The sequence below is a fragment of the Typopeltis vanoorti genome, chromosome 20 (genome assembly GCF_054136105.1).
Source record: "Typopeltis vanoorti isolate ZY-2024b chromosome 20, IOZ_Tvanoo_1.0, whole genome shotgun sequence".
NCBI classification, from domain to species: Eukaryota; Metazoa; Arthropoda; class Arachnida; order Uropygi; family Thelyphonidae; genus Typopeltis; species Typopeltis vanoorti.
Window position 1 is genome coordinate 103197194 of NC_143568.1, and position 26999 is coordinate 103224192.

Consider the following 26999-nt stretch of genomic DNA (forward strand, 5'->3'; position numbering starts at 1 on the left):
GTAACTTCTACAGGCCAAGAAGTGACTTTCTTAAGGAACCTGTGAAGTTTTCTGATTTGGGAGTTGGTGGGATTGTAATTGATAGGGAGGTAAGTAGCCCGATCTAATAGAAGAGCATTAAGCTTACCTTTGTAGTCTTTTTCATTAAGTACTACAGTTGCATTTCCCTTATCCGCTTTGGTGATAACTAATTCTTTATTATTCCTCATTTCCTGTAGAGCTTTAAATTCCTTGTTGGATATTTGGTAGTTTTTGGCGGTCTTGCTTTGGAAAGGACACATGCTACATCCAGTCTCACACTGTTGGCGATTTGATATGGAAGGTGGCAGATTCCTCTTTCGATCTGGATCATAATATCCTCACTAGGTATTTTTCTGGGTGTAATGGCGAAGTTGTGGCCACGCGAAAGCGTGGTGAGTGCTTCAGGCTTCAGGGTAACCGAAGAAAGGTTGATTACTTGTGTCCTTTCCAAAGCAAGACCGCCAAAAACTACCAACATATCCAACAAGGAATTTAAAGCTCTACAGGAAATAAGGAATAATAAAGAATTAGTTATCACCAAAGCTGATAAGGGAAATGCAACTGTAGTATTTAATGAAAAAGACTACAATCATCATCATCAAATTCCTGCCATGTACCCTCAAGGGGTGTACAGGATATGACAGTACTACATGAAAAATTTACATCATTACTAACTTCCTATCTACAATTTTCCTCCAAATCAGTCTGTTACTTGTCAAGACTCCAACATTATCAGATCTTATATTTCTATTCGTCTAAGGCACTTTGTACCGTACAATCCACCTATATCTTGGTCTTACTCTGGGTCGTTTTCCTGCCAACCTGGCAGAGAACACTTGTTTTGCTAATCTTTCCTCTGTCATTCTATTTAAGTGACCATACCACCTGAGATTAGCTCTGCTAATGCATTCCTGGATGCTGACAATGTCAAGTTCTTTCCTAATATCCTCATTTTTAATTTGATATTGCCATTGATACCATCTGTTCACGCCTCTAATCTTTCTCAGGACTCTCATATCTGCGGTCTCTAGTCTTTGGTCAAGTGTTTTACTTCTGACCCAGCTCTCAGATCCATAAGTTAAAATTGGTTTGAACACAGTCTTGTATACAGCTAATTTAGTGTTCCGACTAATTTCTTTCTTATTCCATATGAATTTATTCAATTGACTTCCCACGATACCAGCTTTGCTGATTCTGTTGTCTATTTCTATATTTAATTTACCATCTTCAGTAAAAATCGTGCATAAGTAACTGAAATGTTTTACTTGTTCCACAGGTTCTCCATTCACAACACAGTTCACATTTTCAATGATTCTGCCTATTTTCATTGTCTTTGTCTTTTTATTGCTAACCTTCATACCATATCTATTACAACAGCTATTCAATTTAGTCAGAGAATCTTGAAGACTTGTAGCGGATTTATTTAGAAGTATAACATTAGAAGTATAAAATAAAAAATGATGGTACAACATGACAAAAAAAAAGTTATTAAAAGACTACAAAGGTAAGCTTAATGCTCTTCTATTAGATCGGGCTACTTACCTCCCTATCAATTGCAATCACACCAACTCCGAAATCAGAAAACTTCACAGGCTCCTTAAGAAAGTCACTTCTTGGCCTGTAGAAGTTACCAACAGATTAAAGCCATTTAACTCTATATCCCCCCCCCCCCGTATTTACAGACTCCCAAAAATACATAAAGAAAATGTGCCATTACGTCCCATAGTGGATGGCATTGATTCCCGCACATACAAATTAGCTAAACATTTGGCCAAAGAGCTCGCACACTATACTGGCAACACACCATCACACATAAAAAACTCAGCCCACTTCAAAGCCAGCATAGAAAACCTTACACTCCACCATACTGAAATAATGGTCAGCTTTGACGTCTCCTCCTTATTCACAAATGTTCCACTCAAGGAAACTTTAGAGCTAATCCAAGCTAAATTTTCTCCCGATATCTCAGCCCTATTTCAGTTCACAATGAACTCGGGCTATTTCGTTTGGCAGGGAAAATTCTACAAACAAATAGAGGGGCAGCCATGGGTTCTCCACTCTCCCCACCCTTGGCCAATTTCTTTATTGGAGACCTTTGAAGAAAAAGCCTTAGCCTCTGCCCCACAAAAACCAACCATATGGCTTCGCTACATTGATGATGTGTTTGCTATTTGGCCACATGGCTCTGAAACACTCCTCTCTTTCCTTACACACTTAAACAACCAACACTCCAGAATCAAGTTCACCCTGGAAAAAGAGGAAAACAACAGCCTCCCTTTCCTAGACACACTAGTCACCTGCCAGCCTGATGGAACCTTGGTTTTCTCAGTTTATAGAAAACCCACCCATACAGGCAGATACATTCACCAACAATCTCACCCCCCCCCTCACAACAATATGGAGTGTTAAAAACACTATACAACAGGGCTAAATTAATCTGTTCTAATGACATGGCCCTAAACACTGAATTAAATCACATCCTCAACACTTTCTCAGCCAATGGCTACCCCCCCCCAAAAAAAAAAAAAAATCCAAAAAATATTAAAACCTACAAACCACAGCCCCCCTCCACAACAAAGATTACTCTAAATCCATCACCATTCCCTACATCCGAGGCACCTCGAAAAAATTACCAAAATTTTAAAAAAACATGACCTCGCCTCCTGTTACAGGCCTTACAGAAAATTGGCATTCCTTATCCGCTCCACCAAAGACCAACCACTTCCCCTAGACCTACCTGGTGTATACCAGGTCCCTTGTAGTAGTAAACTGTCGTACTTTGGCCAAATAGGCAGGACAGCGAATATCAGAATCTCTGAACATAAGGACTACATCCGGTTTCACAAGTACAGCCATTCTGGTCTTGCAGACTATGCTCTGGATACACGCCACAGAATACGGTGGAAGAAAGTTACAGTAATACACCGTAACAAATATAAATTCGAAAGACTATTTATGGAATCAGCCTCAGCCCTAAGAAACTCTCCTAACCTCAAGAAATTTGGTTGTATGCGACTGCCCCAAATTTGGGAGCCATACATCAGCAGACCTTCAGCTCAACGGCCAAGAACACCTACTTAGCCCTAGAGGGCACCATCAGGACTTCTAGGAGAATGATATCTTCATTCTTAGTTACTGTGTTGTAGTGCCTGCCTGCACGTACCTTTTTGTAAGTTCCTTTTGAAAATGGCAATGTGACGTTGCCGAAATATCGGAAATATTTATTAAAGTTTAATTTAATTTATATTCTAATCTACGTTGTTCAATTCCCTAAGTGATTTAGAAATGCATAACCAACGTATAAGCCTGTCTACGAGAATTAAAATATCTTGTCAAGTTGATATTTTTTAAATTTACATGCTCTTATACTGCTGTTTTATATTTGATATTTTTATGGGAACCTATAATCTGTGTGATGAATAAATTATTTACCCTTAGTGATATATTTTTGGCAGTACTTTCATTATTTGGTGTAAATGCAGTTAATAATAATGCTTTGGAGATTGAAATGTAAAATTTAGTTGGAGACCTCATAATAACAGCTTAATTTTGGAAAAAATTGTGGAAGCTAATAATAATAATATAAACTTGTGTAATATTACAATCATAGTATCCTATATACCTCTTTAGGGTATATCAAGAAATGCAGCCATTACCTTAATGGCCATCTCTATGCTCCTCATCTTATTGTATATGCAAAAGTGGTGTGTATATATTTTAATTCATCTAAATTGAAAAATATAAACAATTTAAATATTGAGGCATAATGATCACTAGTCAACTAAATGCGATAGTAGAAGTGCAGTATTAAATATATATAGAATTAAATATAAATATAAAAAATCAGGCTTTTTATTCTCATGCATACTTATTTCAATTGACAATTAATCAAAAGACTCGAGTATAAAAATATATAAATTGATAATTCATCCATTTGTTTCCTACGGATGTGAAACCTGGAAATTCTCCACCCTTTTTCTGCAAAGGTGAAGAATTTGCTTCCAGTTTTTTTTAAAAAAATCTTTAGAAAAATATTTGTCCAAGTGAATGATAATGGTCTCTGGAGGATCAGATGATTATATCAACTTGATAAAGAATCCAAAATATCTAGTATAATCAAGTTCATTTCAAAACGTTACAGTGGGTAGGACATTTTTTTTTTCATACAGGGTGTTCGGGATAAATTTGACATATTTATAATTAATTATATTTTTCCGTAAGTTACATGTATTAACACACACTTCTCTTCATTTAAAAGTTTGGACCCTTCTTCATTCATATACAAGATGTCAGAAAGGATGGATAGCTGGAACCCACCTGAATCATGGAAGAGAATAACTTGTATCATGATGATTCGTGCCCGCCATCAAAATAAGGATATTACGACTGCTGCCCAATGCTCCCTGAATACAGTAAAAACAATCAGGCATGAACTAGAGACTTGCAATGGTGACTACGAGGATGTAGCAAGAAGAAAGATCCCTAGCAGACGATCTGATTGCGTTCGTACAGCAGAATTCCTCGCAAATCTGCAGGAACAGGTGTTGAAGAACCCTGGCATTGGAATTCGGGCGTTGTTCGTGGAGTTGCTAACTGTAGTCAAGCCCTGGATAACAAGGGTAGCCAATGGTAGGCCGTATGTATGGCAGCAGGATTCGGCCCCTTGCCACACCTCTGGGAAAAGTCAAAAATGGTTGTCTGAAAATTTCTACGACTTCACCAGTCCAAATGTTTGGCCTCCAAACTCCCCAGACCTTAACCCCATGGATTATTTTGTATGGGGCGCAGTTGAAAAAGACACCAATCGCACTTCCAGTAATACAAAAGCCCAGTTAATGGATAAAATTAAAACAGTTTTTGCGGCCCTTCCCAGGGAGACTGTAGCATCAGCTTGTTCGAGGTTCCGAAGCAGAATTGAAGCTGTGATCGATGCTAATGGTGGTTATTTTGAGTAAATCTTGTTGATAGTATTGTAATTAACTCTGCCTGTAATGTTTTTTGTCAATTCATTAAATTTAATAGATACAAAGAAGATTTTCTTTTTCCTTACGAAACTGTCAAATTTATCCCGAACACCCTGTATTTATCATACTTATTATACGTTATTGACTATCATACTTATTCTTGAATTCATTCACACTGCTTGCACACACACACGTCTAATGGTAATCCATTCCAATCACACACCACCCTATGAGAGAAAAATAACCCTCACTCCCCTTCTTAGCAGCAAAGGACAAGGATGCCCTCCTGTCCTTTCTTACCCTCCATAAAATGAAACATTCCATCAACTGAATCCATGGTCCATGTTCTGTTAAATGCCTTTGCAAAGTCTAGTATCATGGTATAGCCATTTCCTTTATTTGATTCTGCTGTGACTTTATTATAAAATGTGAATAAATTACAAAAACTGGACCTACCTTTTACAATGTCTTGCTGCCAACTATAGAATATCACATCCCTATCCACCCACTGTTGGATTTTACCTTTAACCAACTTTTCCAGTACTTTAACAACTATTTGTGATATATTAATTGGTCTGTATTTTGCTACCTCTGTCTTGGAGTCACTTTTATGCAGTGGAACTATCTTTAGCCCCTGGAACCCTGCCAGAACTGAGACTTAGATTGAACAACTTCATCAGAGGCAATGCCAATTCTCTTGCATATTCATATAAGTACATTCTGGCTGGTTTGTCTGCAGTTTTTAAAAATCCAAAACATTCATAAGGCATATTCTGGTAATTGGACCACATGTGGTCCAATTACTGGAATATGCCTTATGAACTTCTAAACCACAGAAACCTCCACTTACAATCCAAAACATTATTTGGTTTGATGGCTCTGTTTATCACTTGAACCAAGAACCAGATTTTATATATGTTTTTACCTAAGTGATTTAAGCATCTGTGAATTCTTTCCAAAGGGACAAGAACATAAACAAAAAATAAGTGCATTTTGCATTTTTAAATAACTTATATCTGTTAGGTTTGGTGTTTATGCTTATCAACTTTCACACTAAATCAAAAAATATGTTTTATGCTGTATATATAAAGGTGATTTCATACATAATGAATTTCAAAAAAAAAAGTTAAAAATCATGAATTATCAGTAGAATAAAATTAATAAATTTTCGTAGGTTAAATATAAGAAAACTTATGCTCTTTTTAATCAGTTATATTTTGGAATAAATCTTAATATAATATGTTGCCTTATAAACATAATTCCTGTTAATACTAATTTCATATATTCATAAATACATAAAAAAATTCTGACTGATTTCAGGAATATGATCAAGAGATTCTTAATTTATTAGTAAACACAGAAAATTGCATCCAGGTAACTGATCAATTTAAAGGTGAAGTACTGAAGGCTTATGTAGAACAAGCGCAGCATACTTTAATAGAGCATCAGAAGAAGGAAAAGGAAAGGCAATCAGAATTATCTAATCTTTATCAGTAAGCACTTCTATTTTTTTTTTTTTTTCAACAAAAGCTGCTTTGAAATAAGACTTATCTGACCATACTCATAAGATTCAATTTTTGTGGCCTACTCTGGCTATCAGCATTGTAACTGTATCTGTTACTGTCTTCATACAGGTCCTTCACAAAAATTCAGAAAAATGGCACCATTTTAGGAGGATAGATCCATTCTGTAATTTGTAACGGTGTTAAGCATTATGTTGTGTTCATCCTCGTATTATGTTTATTAAGTCTGTTGAGAATTTGATGAATTCCAGCTATCACCCTTCGACCACAAAAGCCATGTCAGAAACATGAAGTACATCATTCATGTGTGTAGTGGAATCAATTTCAAATTGTAATGGAAAAACAAGACCCTAAACTCCTAGTGAGTATCCTCTGTAGTTAGAGGTTGCTTATGGATCAACTGCAGGTGATGCAGTCAGCTCTCACTATAGAAAAAAAAACATTAAACAAACAACCACAAAATCAAAAACAAAAAAGCCTCATGTGCACAGTGCTGCATTCTATGCTTTTTGATGCTCAAAGTGCATAAATATGATCTTTATACCACCCCACTTTTAAACCTCACATTAGCAAATCTTATTTTTTCTCCTAAGGACAAACTTCATCTATTGCCACATTCAAAATTGTGTAAAGTGTCATGTCCTTTGTGCACCAATTGCCATATTTAGCATACTTTATCTTTTGGCATATCTAGAATTGTCTCGAGTACCATTGGTTTGCAACTTTTACATACACGAGAGGTTGGTTGATCAACCTATAGTACATTAGTACCGTATATGGGTAGTGGGTTGGGAAAGGAGAGACTTGTTTACATTTGATTTAAAAGCCTATATGTTGTATTCCTTGGGAAATACGTCGGGGGGGGGGGGGGGGGGGACTGTTCCACAGTACTGCAGTAGCAGGGATGAAGGAGGAGGAAAAGAAACTTGTTCTGTGGGTTTCAAGGTGTACTATGAAAGGATGGTTGGCAGCAGCTGTACATATTCCAGTGGATTTAGTAGTAAGTGGGGGAATTGGGCACCTGGACATAGTTTAGCAAACTTCATCCTTTGGCACATCTAGATTTGAGTGCCATGCTGCACCTACCAATTGGTATACTTTGAATTGATAAGATGAACTGCTAACATCTATCTTGAAGAACATACAAATATATATATTACTAACAGTATGGCAGTTCGGGTCTGGTTGGACTGTGTTTTTGGACTCCCACTCTTTTTCACACCAAGTCAAATGAAAAAAGAAGATATTAGTACATAGAAGCCATTACAAATCTGAAAGGCTCATTTTTGGAGTTGGCAACATTGTCGATTCAGTCTTCTAATTTCTTGTAACTGACTTGAAACTTTTCATATTGTAATTCTATGACCACATGTATCCTATCAGCAATAAGCTGGTTGTTAGACTTTAATTCTCACTTTTTCTGTTACAGTTTTGAATGGTTTCACTGTATATTTAGTTGCGCTTTGTATTTCTGACATGCTAGGTTGAATCCAGCAAAATATCACCAGACTTATTATTATTATACGATACCTCTATGGAGTCTAAGGGCTCATTGTGGGAGACCTGACTGTTATACACACAAATCCCACCTCTCCTTAAACTCATTTATTGACAACTAATGACAATTCATTTCATGCACTTCCAACTAATTTTGGCAATCCAATCCACTCATTCACCACTCTCCACACAAAAAATCTGGTCTGCACATACCCCTACTAACCACACTCATTACACAACTTCCATGGATGGCCCCACTAGTTCTGTGACCACTTGTCATCATCATCAAATTCCTGATATATACCCTCACGGGGTGTACAGGATATGATAGTACTACATGAAAAATTTACATCATTATTAACTTCCTATCTACAATTTTTCTCCAAATCAGTCTGTTAAATGTCAAGACTCCAATATTATCAGGTCTTATATTTCTGTCTTTTGTGACCACTAAATCTTCTTTAATATCTTAAAAGTTTCTATCATGTCCCTTCTTTTCTGCCTATCAACTGAACTTTGTAACCCATGAACCTTCAGTCTAACCTCATAGAGAACATTCCACAGACCTGTCACCAACGCAGTCACTTGTCTCTGAATCTTCCCTACCAACTCCTGGTCCCCCAAGAAATGCAGGTGACCTAATCTGTAACAGTAGTCAAGATGCAGCCAAATAAAGAAGTATAATAACTTGTTAGCATGATTTTCAACATCCAAGTAACTCTTTGAGTCATTTTAGCAACTTCTGCAATATACTCTCTTAACTTCAGTTCTCTGTCCACCATTATCCTCAAGTCCCTCAATTTCCTGTAATCCAGTACCATCAATGCAATATACTGTATGCAACCTTTCACAAAATGTAAGGTTGACAATCATTAGCCTTTGCTCACAATCTGTCAGTCTGTCAGCCATCCCCTTATCCATGATACTAGCTTCATATCCATTCCCATTTGCTCCAACTTTTGTAATAGTTTTCCATGTGGTGTTCTGTCAAACACTTTGCAAAGTCCAGTAATATGATGCAGTCCAGCAAAGTCATTTCCTTTATCAACTTCTGCTATCACTTTATTATAAAATGTGAATAAATTATTAAGACAGGACCTACCTTTTACAAAACCATGCTGCCCACTATAGAGTATCGCATCCCTATACACCCACTGTCGGATTTCACCTTTAACCAACTTTTCCAATACTTTAACAACAACTCCTAATATATTAATTGGTTTGTGCTTTGCTTGCTCTGTTTTGGGGCCACCTTTATGCAATGGTACTATCTTACCTCTTTCACTCTCCTGGAATCCTTCCAGAGCTGAGACTAGATTGAACAATTTTATCAGGGGCAATGCCAATTTTCTTGCACATTTACGCAGTACGTTCATTCCAACATGTCATCCAGTCACACTGTTGTGTTCACATTCATATTTTTCAATATGCTGAACAAACACCTCCTCTTCATTTACCTCAGTTTTGATATGCATCTCTGTCACATCAGCAACTGTAAAGTCTACACTTGGATGGCATATGTGGGATGAACTAGAGAGTTGGGTGAGTTCAAGCGATGCCTGCCCCACAACAGTGTAGGACTTCATTATGTGACTAAAGGAGGAATGGTCAAAAATTCCCATTGATCGCTATTTTACACCTTGTGGAACATATGCCCTGTAGAATTGCTGCAGTCATCACAGCGAAAAGAGGTCATCATCATCAATTTCCTAATGTGTACCCTCAAAGGGTGTTCAGGCTACTATGACAGCACTACATGATTAACCACCTTACCGGCCATTATAGATCGTATCCATCATATATTTCAATGTAATATCAATGGTATTACAATTTTGATATGCACTTTGCATCCATGATAACCTTGACGTCTATAGACTTCTTGGCCGGTAGCGTGGTTAAGTTTACATTATTATTAATCTCCTATCCACAATTTTATGCCAAATTAGTCTCTTACTCCAGCACTCTAATATTGTTATATCTAACATTTTGTTCTTCTAAGGCACTTCTAACTGAATTAATCTACCTAAACCTTGATTTTCCTTTCGGTCTCTTTCCTCCCATCTTGGCATCAAACACTTGTTTTGCTAATCTTTCCTTTAGCATTCTATTGTAATATTTTTTTCTATATCGTTTGTTTTATATTATATTATGTTCTATCTATCGTTTCCTTTCTATCTATATTGTTTTTATACTCTTTTTCTTACAATTCACTCGAGGTCCCTTTACATATAATACCTTCAGTGATTCAGTACTTCTTATACCTGAGAACCATGGATATTTATATTAATTTCTGACAGCGCCTCCATGTCCCAAGATTAGTACAAGAAATTATGAAAACTTCCAGCAGACTATAATTTAACCAAATTTTAAAATCTCAAAAAAAGTCTTAACAGTTGTGGCATCTCCCTCTAGTATGATTCTAGTGATTACCCACTTACAGGCTCAGTTTATTTCAGATTAATGCATTGCGATGAAATAAGATCAGTCAACAACATTTTGTAAAAATTCAAAGGACTTATTTAATGAATGCTAAGTAAGAAATATACACTACAAAAGTACAGGGGAACTGTCCTCTGTTAAATCTCAAATCAATCAAATTCATGCAGTTTATCTAAATACCTCTTATAACAAACATCCTTCTGATTATTCCGTTAATTGATAAAACTTTTCTAAGCTAATATCTCACATGTCAAATCCTCTGGTATCACAACAATAACAAGATATTAATGGGAAATACCCTGATTCATTAAAATACATGTCAATCTCTTCCAGTCACTCAGTTAACTTATGTTACTTAATTTATCACATGAATTTTAGTGCCTTAGTTTAAACTGCATCTATATTAACAGAACATACACATTAATTTATCAATTATATCAAAACACAGACTTAACAATTTACAAGTTACAGATCACTCTTAAAACCCATATAACTCTTCAGGAATTAGCTATACTCTGCTCCACACATAACTATTCATTTCTATGACCAAGAGCGCAGTTATTCTCAGGCTATCCTATAAATCTCAACAGTCAGTTATTATATCTTTCTTACAGCACACTTAACTTATAACAAATGATATCACACTCACGTGAAATGTTCTTCTATTCGCTCCGGGCTTTAGGATCCTTAACCTGCTGGTTCACGGAGTACCAGCAGCTTTGTCGGGTCAGCAAGCGGGGTGCGAGGGACAACTTTCCGGTGTGGAAAAACTCGGGCGAGATTACGATCGTCGGCTTTTCACAGACTCTGTAGGAGCGGAATAGCATCTGGATATTTCGTTCTCCCTTCATGTTTACCTCGGGACATCCATGCTTTTAGACGCGAACAGCTTTATGGCAGATTCCTCTGGATTCCTTCCATCAGATTCTCTCCACATCTGGGCAGCAACTCCTCCTGGTAAACTCACTAGGTGACTATCTCTCTCTGGGTGTCGATTCCTATCCTGCCCAATTCCTCACTTATATCTCCCTCATATTCCATGCCGTGGGTTCAGTTTGGATCCCCCTTACAATATCACGTGATAGCTGGTTTCTCGAACTTTCGCTGCTATCTCCTTTCATGTTACTAATCCAATAGTGGGTTCTGGAACTTTCACTGCTATCCTCTCTTATGTTCTTAATCCCATTTGGTCGGCCTGCAGAACTCCTGTTTGATTTCACTCATTCCTTTCTGCTCTGACCTTGAAGGCCACCTGTGACTGACTATGCAGACAGGAATCAAACAACTTCCCGACTGCTCCGTGTTGCCGTTGGCATTTTCAATTTTGCATGCTTTGTTTTTGTGAAAGGAGTAAACTAATTCCTGTTGGGTTGTACATATTTTATAAACAACACTGAGAGATAATACAATAAACATATTTGCACGTTCTCTAGGTTTGACCTTCAGTAAAAGGTCAATGAGTTAGGCGAATGAAAATTTCTGCTGCATCGAACTTTTACACTATTGAAGTGACCATGCTACCATGCTGCCTTAGATTAGTTCTGTTGACACATTCTTGAATGCTAACAATGTCAAGTTGCTTTCTCGGTTAGTTGATCCACTAATTTTTTCTCAGAACCCTCATATCTGTGGTCTCTAGTCTTTGTTCAAGTGCTTTATTTCTAAACCAACTCAGATCCATCACTTAAAACTAGTTTCTACACTGATAGTTTGGTGTTTTAGTTAATTTCTCCCTTATTCCATATAAATTTATTCAGTTGTCTACCCACCATACCATCTGTGCTTATTCTTTTGTCTATTTTAAGATTTAACTTGTCATCTTCACTAAAAACCGAATAAATAGCTGAAATACTTTACTTGTTCTATAGGATCTTCATTCAGAATGCAGTTGAAATTTTCTATGTTCCTGCCTAGTTTCATGCCAATTTAGTTAGAGAATCCTAGAAACTTGCTAAATGTGTTTAGGAGTATATCCTATGCATAAAGCAAAAAGCTAAGTTTGACATCTCGGATTCTAATATCAGGCCTAATGCCACTTTCTTTCATAATGTGATTCCTATAGATTATGAATGACTGGAGATAATATACATCCTTGTCTTACCCCTGATTTTATATCAAACTATCTTCCTGTATTTCCTTCAATTCTAACTGCTGACTTACAACTTAAATATACGGTATGTATTACACTGTATAATATTCCATTTACTCCATCGTGAAAATCTGATCCTGACAACCCGTAGACGGCTTGAACAAGCTGGGTTCTTCTCCAAGTTTCTCTTTCACACCCTCTTTTCAAGTTGCTGGCATACCTGGAATGCCTAATAGAGAAATTCCTCTAATTCTCACATTCAGCTTTATTCCCTTTTTTTATAGATGGGAACTATTAGAGCTCTACTGCAATCATCTGGAATTCAACCTTCTGACCAGGCCCTCTGAATTATGCAGTGTAGCCACTGCAAACTTTTATATCTACATATTTTTGGTATGTCTTGTCAAATATCATCTACTCCAGCTGCCTTTCCACTCAAGTTTTTGACAGCTTTTTCTACCTTAAGTATTGATATGTACTCCTGTTTGCATTTCTCTTTAAAATTTTGTAGTTTTCAAGTGGTTTTGTCACTGCTTGTTTCACTTAACAGTCATTCAAAGTAATTACTCCAGACATTTGTTATTGTTATCTTTAGTTTTCATGGCCTCTTTATCATCTTTGACTCCTTTTATGTACTCTTTCCTCCATTTCTAAGCTTTTTCAATAGCCTCCAGGACATTTTGCCACGTTGGTAAATATCATTCCCTGATATGACTTTTGTTCGGCTACTTTCACACATAGCTTGGCTTCCTTACATTTTTCTCTATATTCTTTTAGGACATCTTCCAACTTATTTGCTAGAAACTTTAAGTAATGTTTCTTCTTTTCCAGGACTGCTTCTTTAACTTGTTTTGTCCACCATGGCATTATTATTTTTGTATTGTTGTAGACAACTTCACCACATACCTCCATGGTTGAATGAATTGATGTGTTCTTCAGAGTCTCGAAGGTTTGGATCTTGTTGTCAAACTGGTTCAGATTTTCTTCAATAATGTTTGTATTGTCAATTCTACAGTTTACCTGTAAAAAGTTGCTTAACTTTAATTATTTTTAAAACTTTCTTACATAATATTCTCGTCAATGTGGGGTCCATTTTTATCTTGCTTAGCACTAAGTAATGGTCACTTCAAATTTCAAATCCTCTGTACATTCTTGTATCTTGAACCAGCATGAAGATTACCAGGTGATACATACCTTACTATAACAGTTAGTTGATCCACATGGGAAAGATCTGGCGTAGAGTCCACAGACAAACTGAAGTAACCTGCCTTTCTCAGATCATCCAAAATTGATTTTCTTACTTTATTAGACATAAGCTGGATCAATTCATCACATACTGTCTTTGACAAATATGAAGGAGACCCAGATCCTCTGTTTCCATGTTTTATGTGATTGGAAAGAAATGGATCAAACTTAGCAATCAATTCTAATAAACCAAGGTAGTTGCCATTATTTTGCGATTCAAAAGTTTCATTGTCTCCCCTAAAAGCCAGACCACGTTCTGCTAATGTGCATATCACTGCAACAACACGCTCAAGCACATTACTCCAATAAAGCTGTTCTTCTTTTATTTGTTTTGCTAGTCCTGAGTCTAAGGTTTGACCATGCCTTCTTGTCAAGTATGTAAGCAAAGCTTTTCTATGATCTTCAGAGTGTTCATGACTTTGAATTGTGATGGGATTTCGCCAGTCAGAAAATCCATCAGAAGCTAGTGCTACAGTTGATGTTGAAAACAGTTTGCATACAAAGCAATAAATACAACCTGTTGTTGGTGAGTACACAAGCCATTCCAGATCGTATACTTCACCATTAACCTTCCTATTCTGAAAAAGACCTTTTGAACAATATCTAACCTGATTTTTGAATGAATGCTTAGAGTTTTCAAATGGACCGTTCCAGTGCTGACACTCTGGTGGACCTTTTAAGATCCAGTATGAGAGTTCATCCTGTGTGAGGACACCCCCATTGACCAATATCACTGAGTTTCGTGAATTTTTTTTGTTTCAACTGTAGATGTTGGTTCTCCAACAGCAGCAACGCTCACACTGGGATCAGTTACAATATTTCTATCAGCTGAGATTCCAGACTCTATGATCTCAGAGACAATAGGCTGTTGTTTTGGATTTGATTGCTCTCCCTGGGTTTGTGGATCATCTTTTGTTGCTGCAGTGAAATATATATCAAGTTTTGTTGCTTTTTTGAATTCGTCTTCAAGCTGCTGCTTTCTTTTTCTTTTCTGGTATCCGCTTACAAATGTTCGCTTCATTGTATGGTTGGAAATGGAATAGCAGAAGTAAATGCTAGAAAATAAAAGATTACAAACATTATCTAAATAATGATTTTAAAAATTGATTAAAAATTATTTAGGTATTAAAGATAAAAATTTTAATTAATACGTTTTTGAGAGGGGAAAAAACTTCTTTTGTTATATTTTGTATATTTAAAATTATTTTGAAATTATCGTGATATGTCTGACTTCATTTGAGTGATTTTTCTACGAATATTTTTATTTTATTTTATTTTTTTTATTTGAGGCCCCGACAGATTGCGAGGCCCTAAGCTGTAGCTTTTTTAGCTTATATGTAAATCCAGCACTTCCATCACTCTACTTGAAACTGCCTTCCAATCAAGAAGTTTATCTCCATGTTTGGTGTTGAATGCTATTGCTACTCCTTCCTTTCTTTGATCATTATTTCCCAAATATAACATCCTATACTTATTATTTAGAAAGATCTCACTTGTTTTTGTCTTCTTTGTACCAGTAATGCCAAATTATGTCCATGTGATACTTTTCCAATTCTTCTGTAAGTTCGATTTGCTTTCCATTAATACTCCTTATATTAACAGTTCTTATATTCATTTCTTCTGATGTTGGGTTTCTTTTTCTTCTAGATGGTGAGTTGGAGCTTGTACCAGTAGCTGACTGTTCGTCCTGTTTCCCTGACGAAGACAGCATGGCCTTGTTTATCCAGGTGACACTCCAGCTGGCATGAAATCTCGTTGTACCGTCATATGCATTTGTGATTTAAGCCAATACAGAGTAAAATTTGGTTGGCTAAGTCCCAAATTTCCAGCCCATCCTCATTCAATCAGTACCTAGTAGATACTAACAGGGTGCACCATGTGAAAATGAGGATGGAATATTAGGTCAGAAGCTCCTACAAACTTTTATTGCTTGGTAAACTTGGTATTGTTGAAAGGTGATGTTCTCCTCCCTTTTTGGCTTTGACCCTTAAGTGATCCCATGAAAGGAGGTCCTACATCTTATTAGATGGGCACCACGGCTGTTTGTTCCTCACACTGTATCCAATGATGTCTTTCCAAGCAGTGCATGAATAGGAAGGATAGAAGAAAGCAGATTCTTTATGTGCATTTTCCAAATGAGTTGTGATAGGATTTTTGTAGGATTGACCCACAACACCATATTTGAACAAAATAAATTATGATTTTGTTGAATATGTGATACATCAAGGAAGATAAAAAATGACTATGGTAGAATGACTTTAAACAATGCTCATTGGAAGGTGACAGAGTCAGGAGAAATAGTTGCTGAGTGATCATTTTGCAAAGGGATGTTCAGTAGGGTTGAGATCAGGGTGCTGTTGAGACCAGTCAAGTATGCTGACATTCGTGTTCACAAATCATGCAGTTACAGCAGCCTTATGACATGCATTGTCTTGCTGAAAGAAACACTGGTTAGTTCTCTAGAAATGTCACACACTAGGAACCATTGCATTATCCAGAATGTTTAGATACTTTTCAGAGTTCAGTGTAGTTGGGGTTAGGCACCTTAGTAAGAGACATTCACTGGGTATCTGCCACGTCCACACCTGTCCATCTGCTTGGTAGATGGTGTTATTTGTCGCTCCATAACACAGCTTTCCAAGCTTCCATATCCCACTGTACATGCTCTTTGCACCATGACGATGACAACGCATATTGGTTTGGGTAATGTGAGCTTACATGTTGCCATGAAAACCCATGTTGTGAGCCTTGGTTCTGAATGTTTTTGTGCACATTGGAGCACCTTATGTTACGTTCAGTGAGTGTCTGGGTCGTCCACTGCACTTCCATCTCAGTATGGTATCACTGATTATTGACTTGGGATGTCCCAATTTGTTAAACAGTTAAGCCTACAACTTTTCCTATTACAGCACCTCTTTCAAACTCCATCAGTATCCTTTCTCGCAGCCATATCACCCAGACAGTTGCACTGACTTGGGATCATATTTCTCCAATTCATACTGGCTACATGACTGGTACAATGGCACATTTTACATTGCCCATGGAAGTGTCAGTTGATTTCTTTCCAAGCTGTGTATATGCACTTGCATCTCTTCTGCTGCTTTATGAAAAATCTGTGCATTTTTTTATCAACTTGAATATACAGTGGAACCTCAGTTGTCAAACATCATTCGTTCCTAAAGGCTGTTCGGGAACCGATTTGTTTGAAAACTGAAACCATTTTCCCATAAAAATTAATGTAAAATGGATTAATCCGTTTAATGTAAATGGATTAACCCCAGATGATTGCTTATTTAAACCTTTATAACAGTACTTCATGCATAAAATCGTATACACAAACAATGAAAATGCATAAAATCTTACACAAAAAGAATAAACACAATAAATAGATAAAATATAGACGAAAATTTAACTTCACTTCACTATACGGAGGAGAGTTGTAATTTATGAAAAAACAACAAAACACAAAGAAAATCAAGAAAACGCACTGGAAATTCGAGCTGGTGTCTGCACTGAGTGGAGGTTGTCACGTAATTAACACTCTCCTACCTTACATATGACAGATATGACATCTGAGCACGTGGTTGCCTGTTCGGAAACCGGTGCGATTTTTGTTCGGGAATTGATTTGTTCGAGATGAGAGTCGTTTGACAACCGAGGTTCCACTGTATCTGCTATATCTTTTATTTCCTATCTAGTATAGTCAGTTCTTATTAGTGGTTATCTACTTTTGTACTTTTCCCAATGTTTTTTTTTTTTTTTTTTTCATATCCTTCTTCTAAGGCCAGATCAAATTTCTACAAAGTTCTTCAAATGTGGACAAGGTGTTTGTCATTTGCTTATTATTTAGAAAGTGACTATCTTTCCTCACTGTACTTCTCATTATTATTGCTGTCTTTTCTACTTTCTTCAGTTCCTTGCACACCACTGAAGTGCGTATTCTGCCACATCATGCCGAGTGTTTATTCTTTTATTTGATTTACTTGCTAAAAATGGATATTTTATCCTTATTCTAAAATAATTTTGAATTTGAGGTTTTGTGATGAACTGATCTTTATAGTAAATCAAAGATATATATAACTCTCACAAAATGTCTCGTTCTCTTGAATAAAAAGCATTTACAGTCAGTTCTCACTACAACAAACTTGAAGGGACTTCAGGAATAGTTTTAGTGGATAATTTGGTATAGTGAATTTCCTTTAGCACAGCATTGTGCCTATACAGCTTTGAATGGCACTTTTTAGCTATGTTATAGTGAGCAAGTTTGTTATGTTTACTATAGTGAGAGGTGACCGTAGTGTAGATTAACAGTTTTCGTCTTGTTCATAACATTTTCAGATATGACATGGAAAACAGCGATGGTTCATTTTAATTCATTATGAGAAAGTTTTAATGTTATTTTATGTAATTTAATAAAAAAAAAAATCATTAAATTGGTTTTGTTAAAATAACTTTCAGATGACTTTATGTATTTGTTTTTCAGTGTATAAAAACTTTAACAAATTTAGTTAAGGTTCAGTTGAGGTAGGTTCTTTTATTGTCATTTTTCTCATAGAGAAGAGGCAGAGAAAATGTGGAGAAAACTGAAAGTTGTCTGGGAGAAAGAAAGAGAGGAACGAGAAGATATGATGACTTATGTAAGTTCTTGATTTTTGCCTTCATTCCATTCAAAATATATTATTAAAAGAATCAAGCTGAAAGCACAGTGCCACTTTTTAGAGGTATAAACAACAATATACTAAAACTTTTCAATAATAAAATAAAAATGACCTAATTTTTGATAATATGTTGTATGGATTTCTTTGCATTAAGGTTGAGTTAAAGTATATGGGAGGAAATCTGAAATCCCTGTCTGTCTTATTGAAATCAAGAGTAGTGCAGAGGAAATAATGTAAACGATTATAATCAGAAGTATGTATTTATAAAAATGAAGCATTGGATTTTATGAGGATGATCAGTATCATTGTCATGGGCGTTCACATGGGGGAGACAAATGGGGCACTTCCCCCTGAGATCTACTTGGGGGGGGAAAAAACAAAAATTTAAATAATTAAATAAAAATTTATTGATGTAATTATTTGTCTCCAAGCTTTGCACCCTCCCCCCCCTCCTAGAAAATTTTCTGCAGACACCCATGATCTTTGCACAGCCCAAATGATCTGTTAGTTGCATTGAGCACATTTTGCTTGGGGAACCCTTTAAGCTTGGGAATTAGAAAGTAAGTGGAGAAAAATATTGTTGATGACAATTACAAATAAAAAAATAATGTTTATACAGTCAGTTCTTACTTATAGAGAACTCAAAGGAACCATAGGATTGTGATATTGTAGTGAATATTCTTTAGAATTGCACTGATGCTTTGATCAAGACTTTTTGGCAGTTTATTATGGTGAGCACAAATTTATGATGTTTTGTGTAGTAAAGGTTGATCATATTATTTTTAACTATTCATGTTATCATTTATTTGCTATAACTACCAAAAAATGGGGCACAGTGCTTTTTTACAATAGCATTGTGTCCCATAGGCACAGTGCTATTGTAAAAAAATTCACTATAACAAAATAACACATTCCTAATCTCTTCAAGTTCTATATGGTGAAAGTTTACTGTATAATTAAAATTGCATCCAAAATCCAAGCTATTACATTGCTTTGTTTCAAAAGCAATCTGTAAATGATCCACTGACTGCAGAAAGAGGACATGTCCATTTTTTTGGTAAATGGCTTTATCGGAATGTCTTACAGCTGATTAAATTTAAAAAATATCACATATTTTGAGAGCAATAGATTATAAAGATATTAGCCTCTATAAAATTATTGAATCAGTTCAAAAATGAATATTTGTAACAAATTAATTTATATACAGTTTTTGGTTGTTCCTGTAATGTTGGCAAAAATGGACATGTCACTCATATGCATACTTAAGTCCTCTTCTTACACGTTCTATCTATCATGCCATTGGTAATCATTGCTCTTCTCCTCAGTTCTACTATCATACCTTGACAACATGCTCACAATTCTCCCTCTTAATTTTTCCATTTCACTGTTTCCAGCAACACTTGCAAATCCCACGTGAACGCATTCACACTTCCTTCCAAATCATTTGTTCCTTTCAACACTGTCAACTCCATTTCCTCAACACCCTCAGTCACTCTACCAATTGTACTCCTCTCAGCTATACTTTTGACACTTGCTCCATTTTCAGATCCTTTTTCCAGGCCCCATCTTTCACTGGAGTCCCCACACAGAGTCCCTACATACACACTGCCTTGCACCATTTTGCTGCAACCATTCATCTTTGACTCATTTGCAACTGACATCTTCCTTCTTACACCTCTAACTATCAACCTCTTTTCTAAATGTTCTATTTCACTCTACATACACAGCTGAAGTCCTCAACCTTACAATTCTTTCTAATATCTTCACCCATGTTCATATCTTTCATATTAGCTTTTTTACCAATCTTCTATCATTTCACTGTCTTTTGCATCTTCCTCTGTCTTACTACTCTCTGCTACATCATTCCCCACCTTCACTGTGCTCATGTCACTTATGTCATTCATGCTACCTTAGTGTTTCTTTCACCAGATTACTCGCCTGTTTTTTCATAACTTGCTTACTGCTCTTTAACAGTATCTTTGCTATGAGACAAGTACTCATTCCTCTTGTTACATTCTTGTTATCACCCTCACCAATACAAACATATACTGATGCCTGACAGTATTATATGTTGCTATAAGTTTATGGGCTTTATAAGAAGACTGAAACAAGCCCGTGTACAAACATTCAAAAATCCACAGTTAACATAAAAAACTTATATGAACCCATAGTGTTCTTGCCCAGTATTCCTGCAAAGTCCCACCTGATGCCCTCTTGCCAAGTATTACAACAGAATATGAGATTGACTCATGCCTTTCTTTGAAAAGATATAACCAGCAAAATCATCAGGAATCAGTGCTGCTATTTCTTGAAAGTTGCAAAGAAACATATTTGCCATATGTGTTAAGTTTCACTTGATATGTAATCAAATAATTGACATCCAGTTTGCATATCTTTGAACAACTGCTGTATATATCACACACACACAAAAAAAAACATGATATTTTTTTTTTATGCAAATCCAGTCCACATAAACTTGTAAATGTATAGTATCATTGGTATTGTGGTTGGACTTAAGTGAATATTAGAGAAGAGGGGACAGAAAAAAGACAATGAGAAAGCTAAATCCAAAAAAAAGTGAATATTTTCATTGTGTGCATATGTGTGTGTGGGGGGGGATATATTGAATTAGGGTTAAATTAAAAATAAGTGAGTGTAATTTAATTTCTAGTCATAAACTATCAATCAACACCTTGTATAACTGTTATTTAATGCTGTATGTATCAAATATTCATCAAGAATGGTCTGCTTAAACAATTGCCACTGGAGTTTTATTTCATTTTTCTATTTAGATATCGATTTCTTTCTGATTCTGAATAGACTAAATTAAGGAAGCATATCTGAAACCATTAATAATTAATAATTTTTCTTTTATTTTTTTTATTTTCATAATTTTATTTTAATAATTATTAAGTGGTAAGAATCTGTTGATTATAATCACCAATAGATTTTTACCACTAATATCCATGTTAAAGTAAGTAGTGTAACAATTAAGTGTAAGCTTTAGTTAGTTCATTCTTAAAATATATAATGAAGCAAAAAAATGCAACTTTGTTTATACAATATAAAATTGCATAATGATTTTTAATTAAAAAAAAAATTACACTGTGTATTATGATGTATAAAAATGATAAAATTTTGTGTGAACATTCAAACCAGTGAGAGTTTTAAAATCAAATAATTTTTGATTTTAAAACAGAACATCTTCAAATATAATAAGTAAAGTAAACTAATCATGGAAAATGAAGATGTAATTTTTTTTCCTAGCAGGTTATCAGTAATATGACTTCTGCTTTTATTTACCAAAAAAAAAAAAAACCATTCACAAATCAAGGCCATCTCTTGGAGAGGAACTTAATTTAACCTTTTCAGAACATCAAAATGCAAATTCTAAAAGTGGACAAAACACTTAACCATAACAATAAAGAAAATTATAAAAAATTATCACAACAGCTGCAAAATTAAAAAGCAATATCTCTACTCTCCATTATATTTAAAAACAAAACTTATGAACTTCAACACCACATCATATTAACTTCTTGGCAGATCTCATTTCAAAATTTAAGAGAGACATAAGTACCCTTATATTAGAAGTTGTTGAGCGTCATTGTTTAATATCAGTTTATTATTGTTATTACCAGAGACTTCCAGGTAGTTGGGGGCTCATCGAGGGAGGTTACATATCACTGACACTGACTGCTCTACCTTTTCTTGAATTCATTCCAACTACTTGCATTCCCATTTGCAAAGGCAAGCCATTCCGATCAAGCACTATCTTATGAGGCAGAAATCACTGCATTTATTCTCAATATCATGGATGTCCTCTTGTCTCCTTTCCCCACCCTCCACAAAATGAAAAATTTCATCTACCGGAATCTAGTATGACTCTTTCAGAAGTTGGACAGTCTCTGTCATATCATCCCTCTTTCTGTTTGCTACTTTCTGCAGTTCACAAAATCTGTCTTATTAGCTACACTCCACAGTCCTGACAGCATTAATACATTCCTTTGTATCCTCTTCATTGTATCTGCATCCCCTTGGAAAACCAGGAGACCAGATCTTCATGCAATAACCCAGGTTAGGTTATGTCAAGGAATTGTAAAGAGGCAAATAGACTTCCTTATCTGTACATGTCAGTGTTCATTTCAGTATTGCAGTTATCTTTGAATCAGATTTGCAATCTTTGTCCCTAAACTTGGACATACTGGCTACTAAAACAACAATATCCTTAGCCTAATCAGTTTCTTCTAGCATATCTCCCACCAATATAATATGCTATCGGATATCTCATCACACTAAAGTGCATAATTTTACATTTACTAACATTAAAATGATAGCCATTTTCATATGTCCACATCCTATTCAATTCATTCTGCAAATAGTGTATATCAGCCACATTCCTGATTACCCTCCTATCTTTGCATCTCAACAGCAACTAGCTATATGATTGCTGTCAAATCCTTCCAATGTCATTGATGTAAAGATTGAATAACAATGGACCTAGGACTGACCCCTGTGGTATAGCACTGGTCACCTTAATTTTGCACACTCACATTCCCTATATCGCTTTTTGATATCTGTCAGTCATCCATCCTCTTATCCAAGCTAATAATTTATAATCCCATCCAATATTCTGCAACTTTTTCAACAGTCTACCATGCTGCATCCTGTCAAAAGCCTCAGCAAAATCCAAAAGTATCATGGTATGTCCATTTCCCTTGTCTAACTCAACTGTATCATTGAGTATCTGGCTAAATTCTGAATTCAGAAAGGTCATGTTTAAGTAACTTGCTCACATTTTATAATTTGAGCAGGTTACTTAAACATGACCTTCTTAGTTAAACCCTTGCTGTACAATACAATGTATAGCTTCTCTATCAAGCCATTTCTGTATGAGCTTTACAAAGTTTTTCAAAATCTTCAGCACAACTCCAGAGTTCAAACAGGTCTTTAGGTCATAAGGGTGGTGCTTCAGTCTTCGTACCATCCTTATGCAATGGAATTATCATACATACTTTCCACTCCTGTGGAATCGTCCCTGTGCTGAGACTTGAATTATACGACCAGGTCAAAAACATAGCCAGTTCAGCAGAACACACTTTTAGCATCTATGCTGATATTCCATCAGCCCCTATTGCTTTATTCAGTTTATGTAACAGCTCTTGCATAAGTGATGCCCCCCTTCCAAAAAAAAAAAAAAAAAAATTAAGAAACAAAATAAAGAAAAGAGATAAAATGGCTCGACTTGTTTTTTGATTGGCTAAGTTCTGAACAATACTTTTTATGAAAAGTATTGTATAAATCCCAGATTGCAAAAATACAATAAGCTTAGTGAGTTATAATTATGTTAGTATTCTGTATGGCTAGGCATTCTGATCGCCTATTGAATGTGCACATGTATTATTTGATTGTCTGTGGTCATGTATAGACATCTCTGTGATAAACACGTCTTTACATGACCAACCTTCTCTTCATACGAACACCCTTTCACTTAATCAACTCTTCAATGATTTAGTATCAACTAACTTCTTGTACAGCACTGTGTAATAGCTTTCAGTTATCCAACCCTTCATTTATCAGCTATTCCAGGTATTAATCTGGAATAGCTCTGACCTTGGTCTACACGTTGTTTACCAACAACAGAGCAATAAATCACACTGCTAACTTCTGGAAGTATAAAATTTTTCTGCCATATTCTTCACACCCTTAATTTTCTTTATAAAAGCTAGAGAAATTTTAATTATATACATTATATTATACAGTTCAAATATTATGGAGTTTGAAATAAGTATTTTGTTTTCTAAATTTTGCATTAGTAAAAAAAAAAAAGTGTGTGTGTGTGTATATATATATATATATATATATATATGATGTGTGTATTATTTCTTTTAGGTCTTAAAACAGTTGAAAATTAGTATTCAGGAAAGAATAGCATATAATCTCAAACATCAGGAAGAGAAATTGCTAAAAAGAGAAGAAACGCTAAATGATTTGGAAGTAACTAAACAGAAAAATGACGAGGAAGAGGACCAAATTTGGCTCAAGAAGGCTGAATTTCGAAAGAAATTGGAAGCACTGGTAAGATAATTATTTTATATTTAGATAGTACAATGGCAAATATAGTTCTCTAGTTTTGTGGATGGCTTAAAGTAGTAGTAAAAGGTTATTATTATACAGGTGACTCCATGGAGTCTGGAGACTTGTCACAGGAGACGCAAACTATCCACACAAAGCATTCACAACTGACTCTATCAACTCATTCGCAACGCTTCAAGTAAAAAATCTAGTCCTCACACACCTACTAATCACTACTTTATTCAACTTCTAGGGATGACCTCTTGTTCTTCCCCTCTAGCCAAGTATTAAAACATTTCCCCTGCATCAGTCTTATAAAACTATTTAAGCAACTTAAATGTTTCTATCATATCCCCTCTTTACTGCTATCAATCAACTTCTGAAATCCATACACCCTCAATCTATCCTCATAGTGAACATTCCACAGACCACTAACCATCTTGGTTATTTGCCTCTGAATTTTCTTCACTGCTTCCTCATTTTCAAGAAATCCAAGAGACCACATGTGAGAACAGTAATTCAGGTATGGACATAACTTCCTTATTTCTACTTGTTAATGTGTACTTCAATAGCCAAGTAATCTTATCCATCTAATGCCTACCTGATTAACTCTCCTTACCTTAGGTATACAGTTTAATATTGCTTTCTCTAGATGACCCTTGACAATCTCTCATGCACTACTAATATTCTTACCCTGGAGTGTTTTATGCCATGGCACAGATTTAAGCTTGTCATAATCATTTGCCTTGTAATTCCACATAAATCCCTTCTTGACAGAATATTTTTCATATTTTACAATCTCCCAAGTCAAGACTGCATGGTCACTTTTGCCAATCGGAGGCAATGTGGTCACCTTGGTTATGGATAGCTCTTCTGATCCTATGACAAGTTCCAATACTCTCATACCCTTAATCCCCTCAATCACATACTGCCTCGAGTAATTATTTCTCAGTAGGTGAATAAATTCCATTTCCTTCCTGCCACGTAATCTTTTCTTCTTTCCAGTCCATTTCACAATAATCACTCGCCCTGTACTCATGCTAATTTTGGTAATGCATGTCTTCCATATCATCTGTGGAACTCCCTGCCCTATAGCAAACAACACCCAACTGGATATTTTGTCTTACTGGCCTTAATCTCACATCAGACTGCTTTGAATGAACAGCCACCCTCTCACTATCTCCTATTCTTTTTGGCTGCAGTTTATCCTCTATCATCAGCAGTACTCCTCCCCCATCCTATCTTCTCTATCTTCCTTGAAAATACTAAATCCTTCACATTTTATCACTGTAACTACATCACCTGTTGTTAGCCAAGTCTCACTAATGCCTATAACTTTTGCCGAGGTTGCACTAACCAATGCCAAAAACTCATCCCTTTTGTTCCTGATACTTCTAGCATTAGTATATATAGAAGCTGCAGCATCCCTTTAGGTCCCCACCCACCTTTACTTTCTCTATTGACTACCCTATTCGATGTTTGCTTGAGAGACTAGATTCCTTACTTGGTCATTCTCACACTCACTCGCCTCATGAGTGCCTTCACGCAAACTCGCATGCTTCCAAATAATTGCTTAAGTTTTCCTGTATTTGTGCTTCAGTATACTTGGTGAACAAAGCTGCCTTTCTCTCTCTCAACACCAAAAATCAACCATTTAGATACAATCCGACATTATACAGATTCTTCTTTCCGTTGAACATAGATCCACAAATCCTGCATCATTCCTTTCACACAACCTATGTATTGATTCATTAGCTATCAATGCCCTCCTCCTCAGTTCACCTCTATGATAGCATTGTAGGAGACTTACAGCCTTCTCCTTGCTCTTCAGTTTTGCCTCTTCTAACAACTCTTTCACATCCTTCTTCATAGAATACTTCTTGTCTCTGAAATCATTTGTGCCAACCAAGACAATGAGTTCCTTCATCTTACCTTTTTGCATCCAGATGGCGTGACTAATATTGCGAATTTTTGCACTGGGAAAACATGATTTTTTTCACAGATCATTCAGTCTCCATGAATAATTTTCTCTTAACTTGTTTTTTCCCTTTTTGTTTGCTCTGTCTTTATTACTACTTCAGATCACCTGTTTCTTTCTTTTGTCATCCCTGCTAATACTTGCTGCTTCTACAATGTTTTAGTTTTGCACTTTGTCCTTGAAGGATAACATTCAACCATGCTATTTCTTCATTTATCTCCATTTTGTTCTTCTCTATTTCCCCGTCCGCACATTTGACATTATTTCCAATATTTTCCATCCTGCTGTCGATATTGTCCACTCTACTAATATTTTCTGCATTCTGGTCACCTGACAGGCACTCACTTTTGAAACATTTCATACACACTCTTTCTCTAGTTTCAATTTCCTTCCGCATATCCTTTAATTTTCTCAACGGTACAACAGTACATTTCACATGCACTGCACTGCACTAAATCCTGCAAATTCAAATTTCAATTCAAAATTCAAAACCCAACAACTTGGTCTTTG

The 26999-nt window shown here is 35.8% G+C and overlaps 1 protein-coding gene and 1 long non-coding RNA gene across 4 annotated transcripts in view; one reads left to right on the top strand and one right to left on the bottom strand.

Moving 5' to 3' along the window:
* Positions 1-26999, top strand: part of LOC150095734 (uncharacterized) — a 120943-nt gene that overhangs the window by 83309 nt on the left and 10635 nt on the right. For 2 of the 3 annotated variants that reach the window (XM_090410218.1, XM_090410219.1), the window contains 3 exons: positions 6306-6478; positions 18334-18415; positions 24329-24514. In XM_090410218.1, coding sequence (XP_090266344.1) covers positions 6306-6478; positions 18334-18415; positions 24329-24514 — 441 coding nt within the window. The remainder of the gene's footprint in view (positions 1-6305; positions 6479-18333; positions 18416-24328; positions 24515-26999) is intronic. The other variant, XM_090410220.1, reaches the window with a different exon arrangement.
* LOC150095735 (uncharacterized) overlaps positions 14151-26999 on the bottom strand; it is a 207848-nt gene continuing 194999 nt past the window's right edge. Inside the window, exon 2 of the long non-coding RNA XR_016550054.1 lies at positions 14151-14833. This is a non-coding gene — a long non-coding RNA (uncharacterized LOC150095735). The remainder of the gene's footprint in view (positions 14834-26999) is intronic.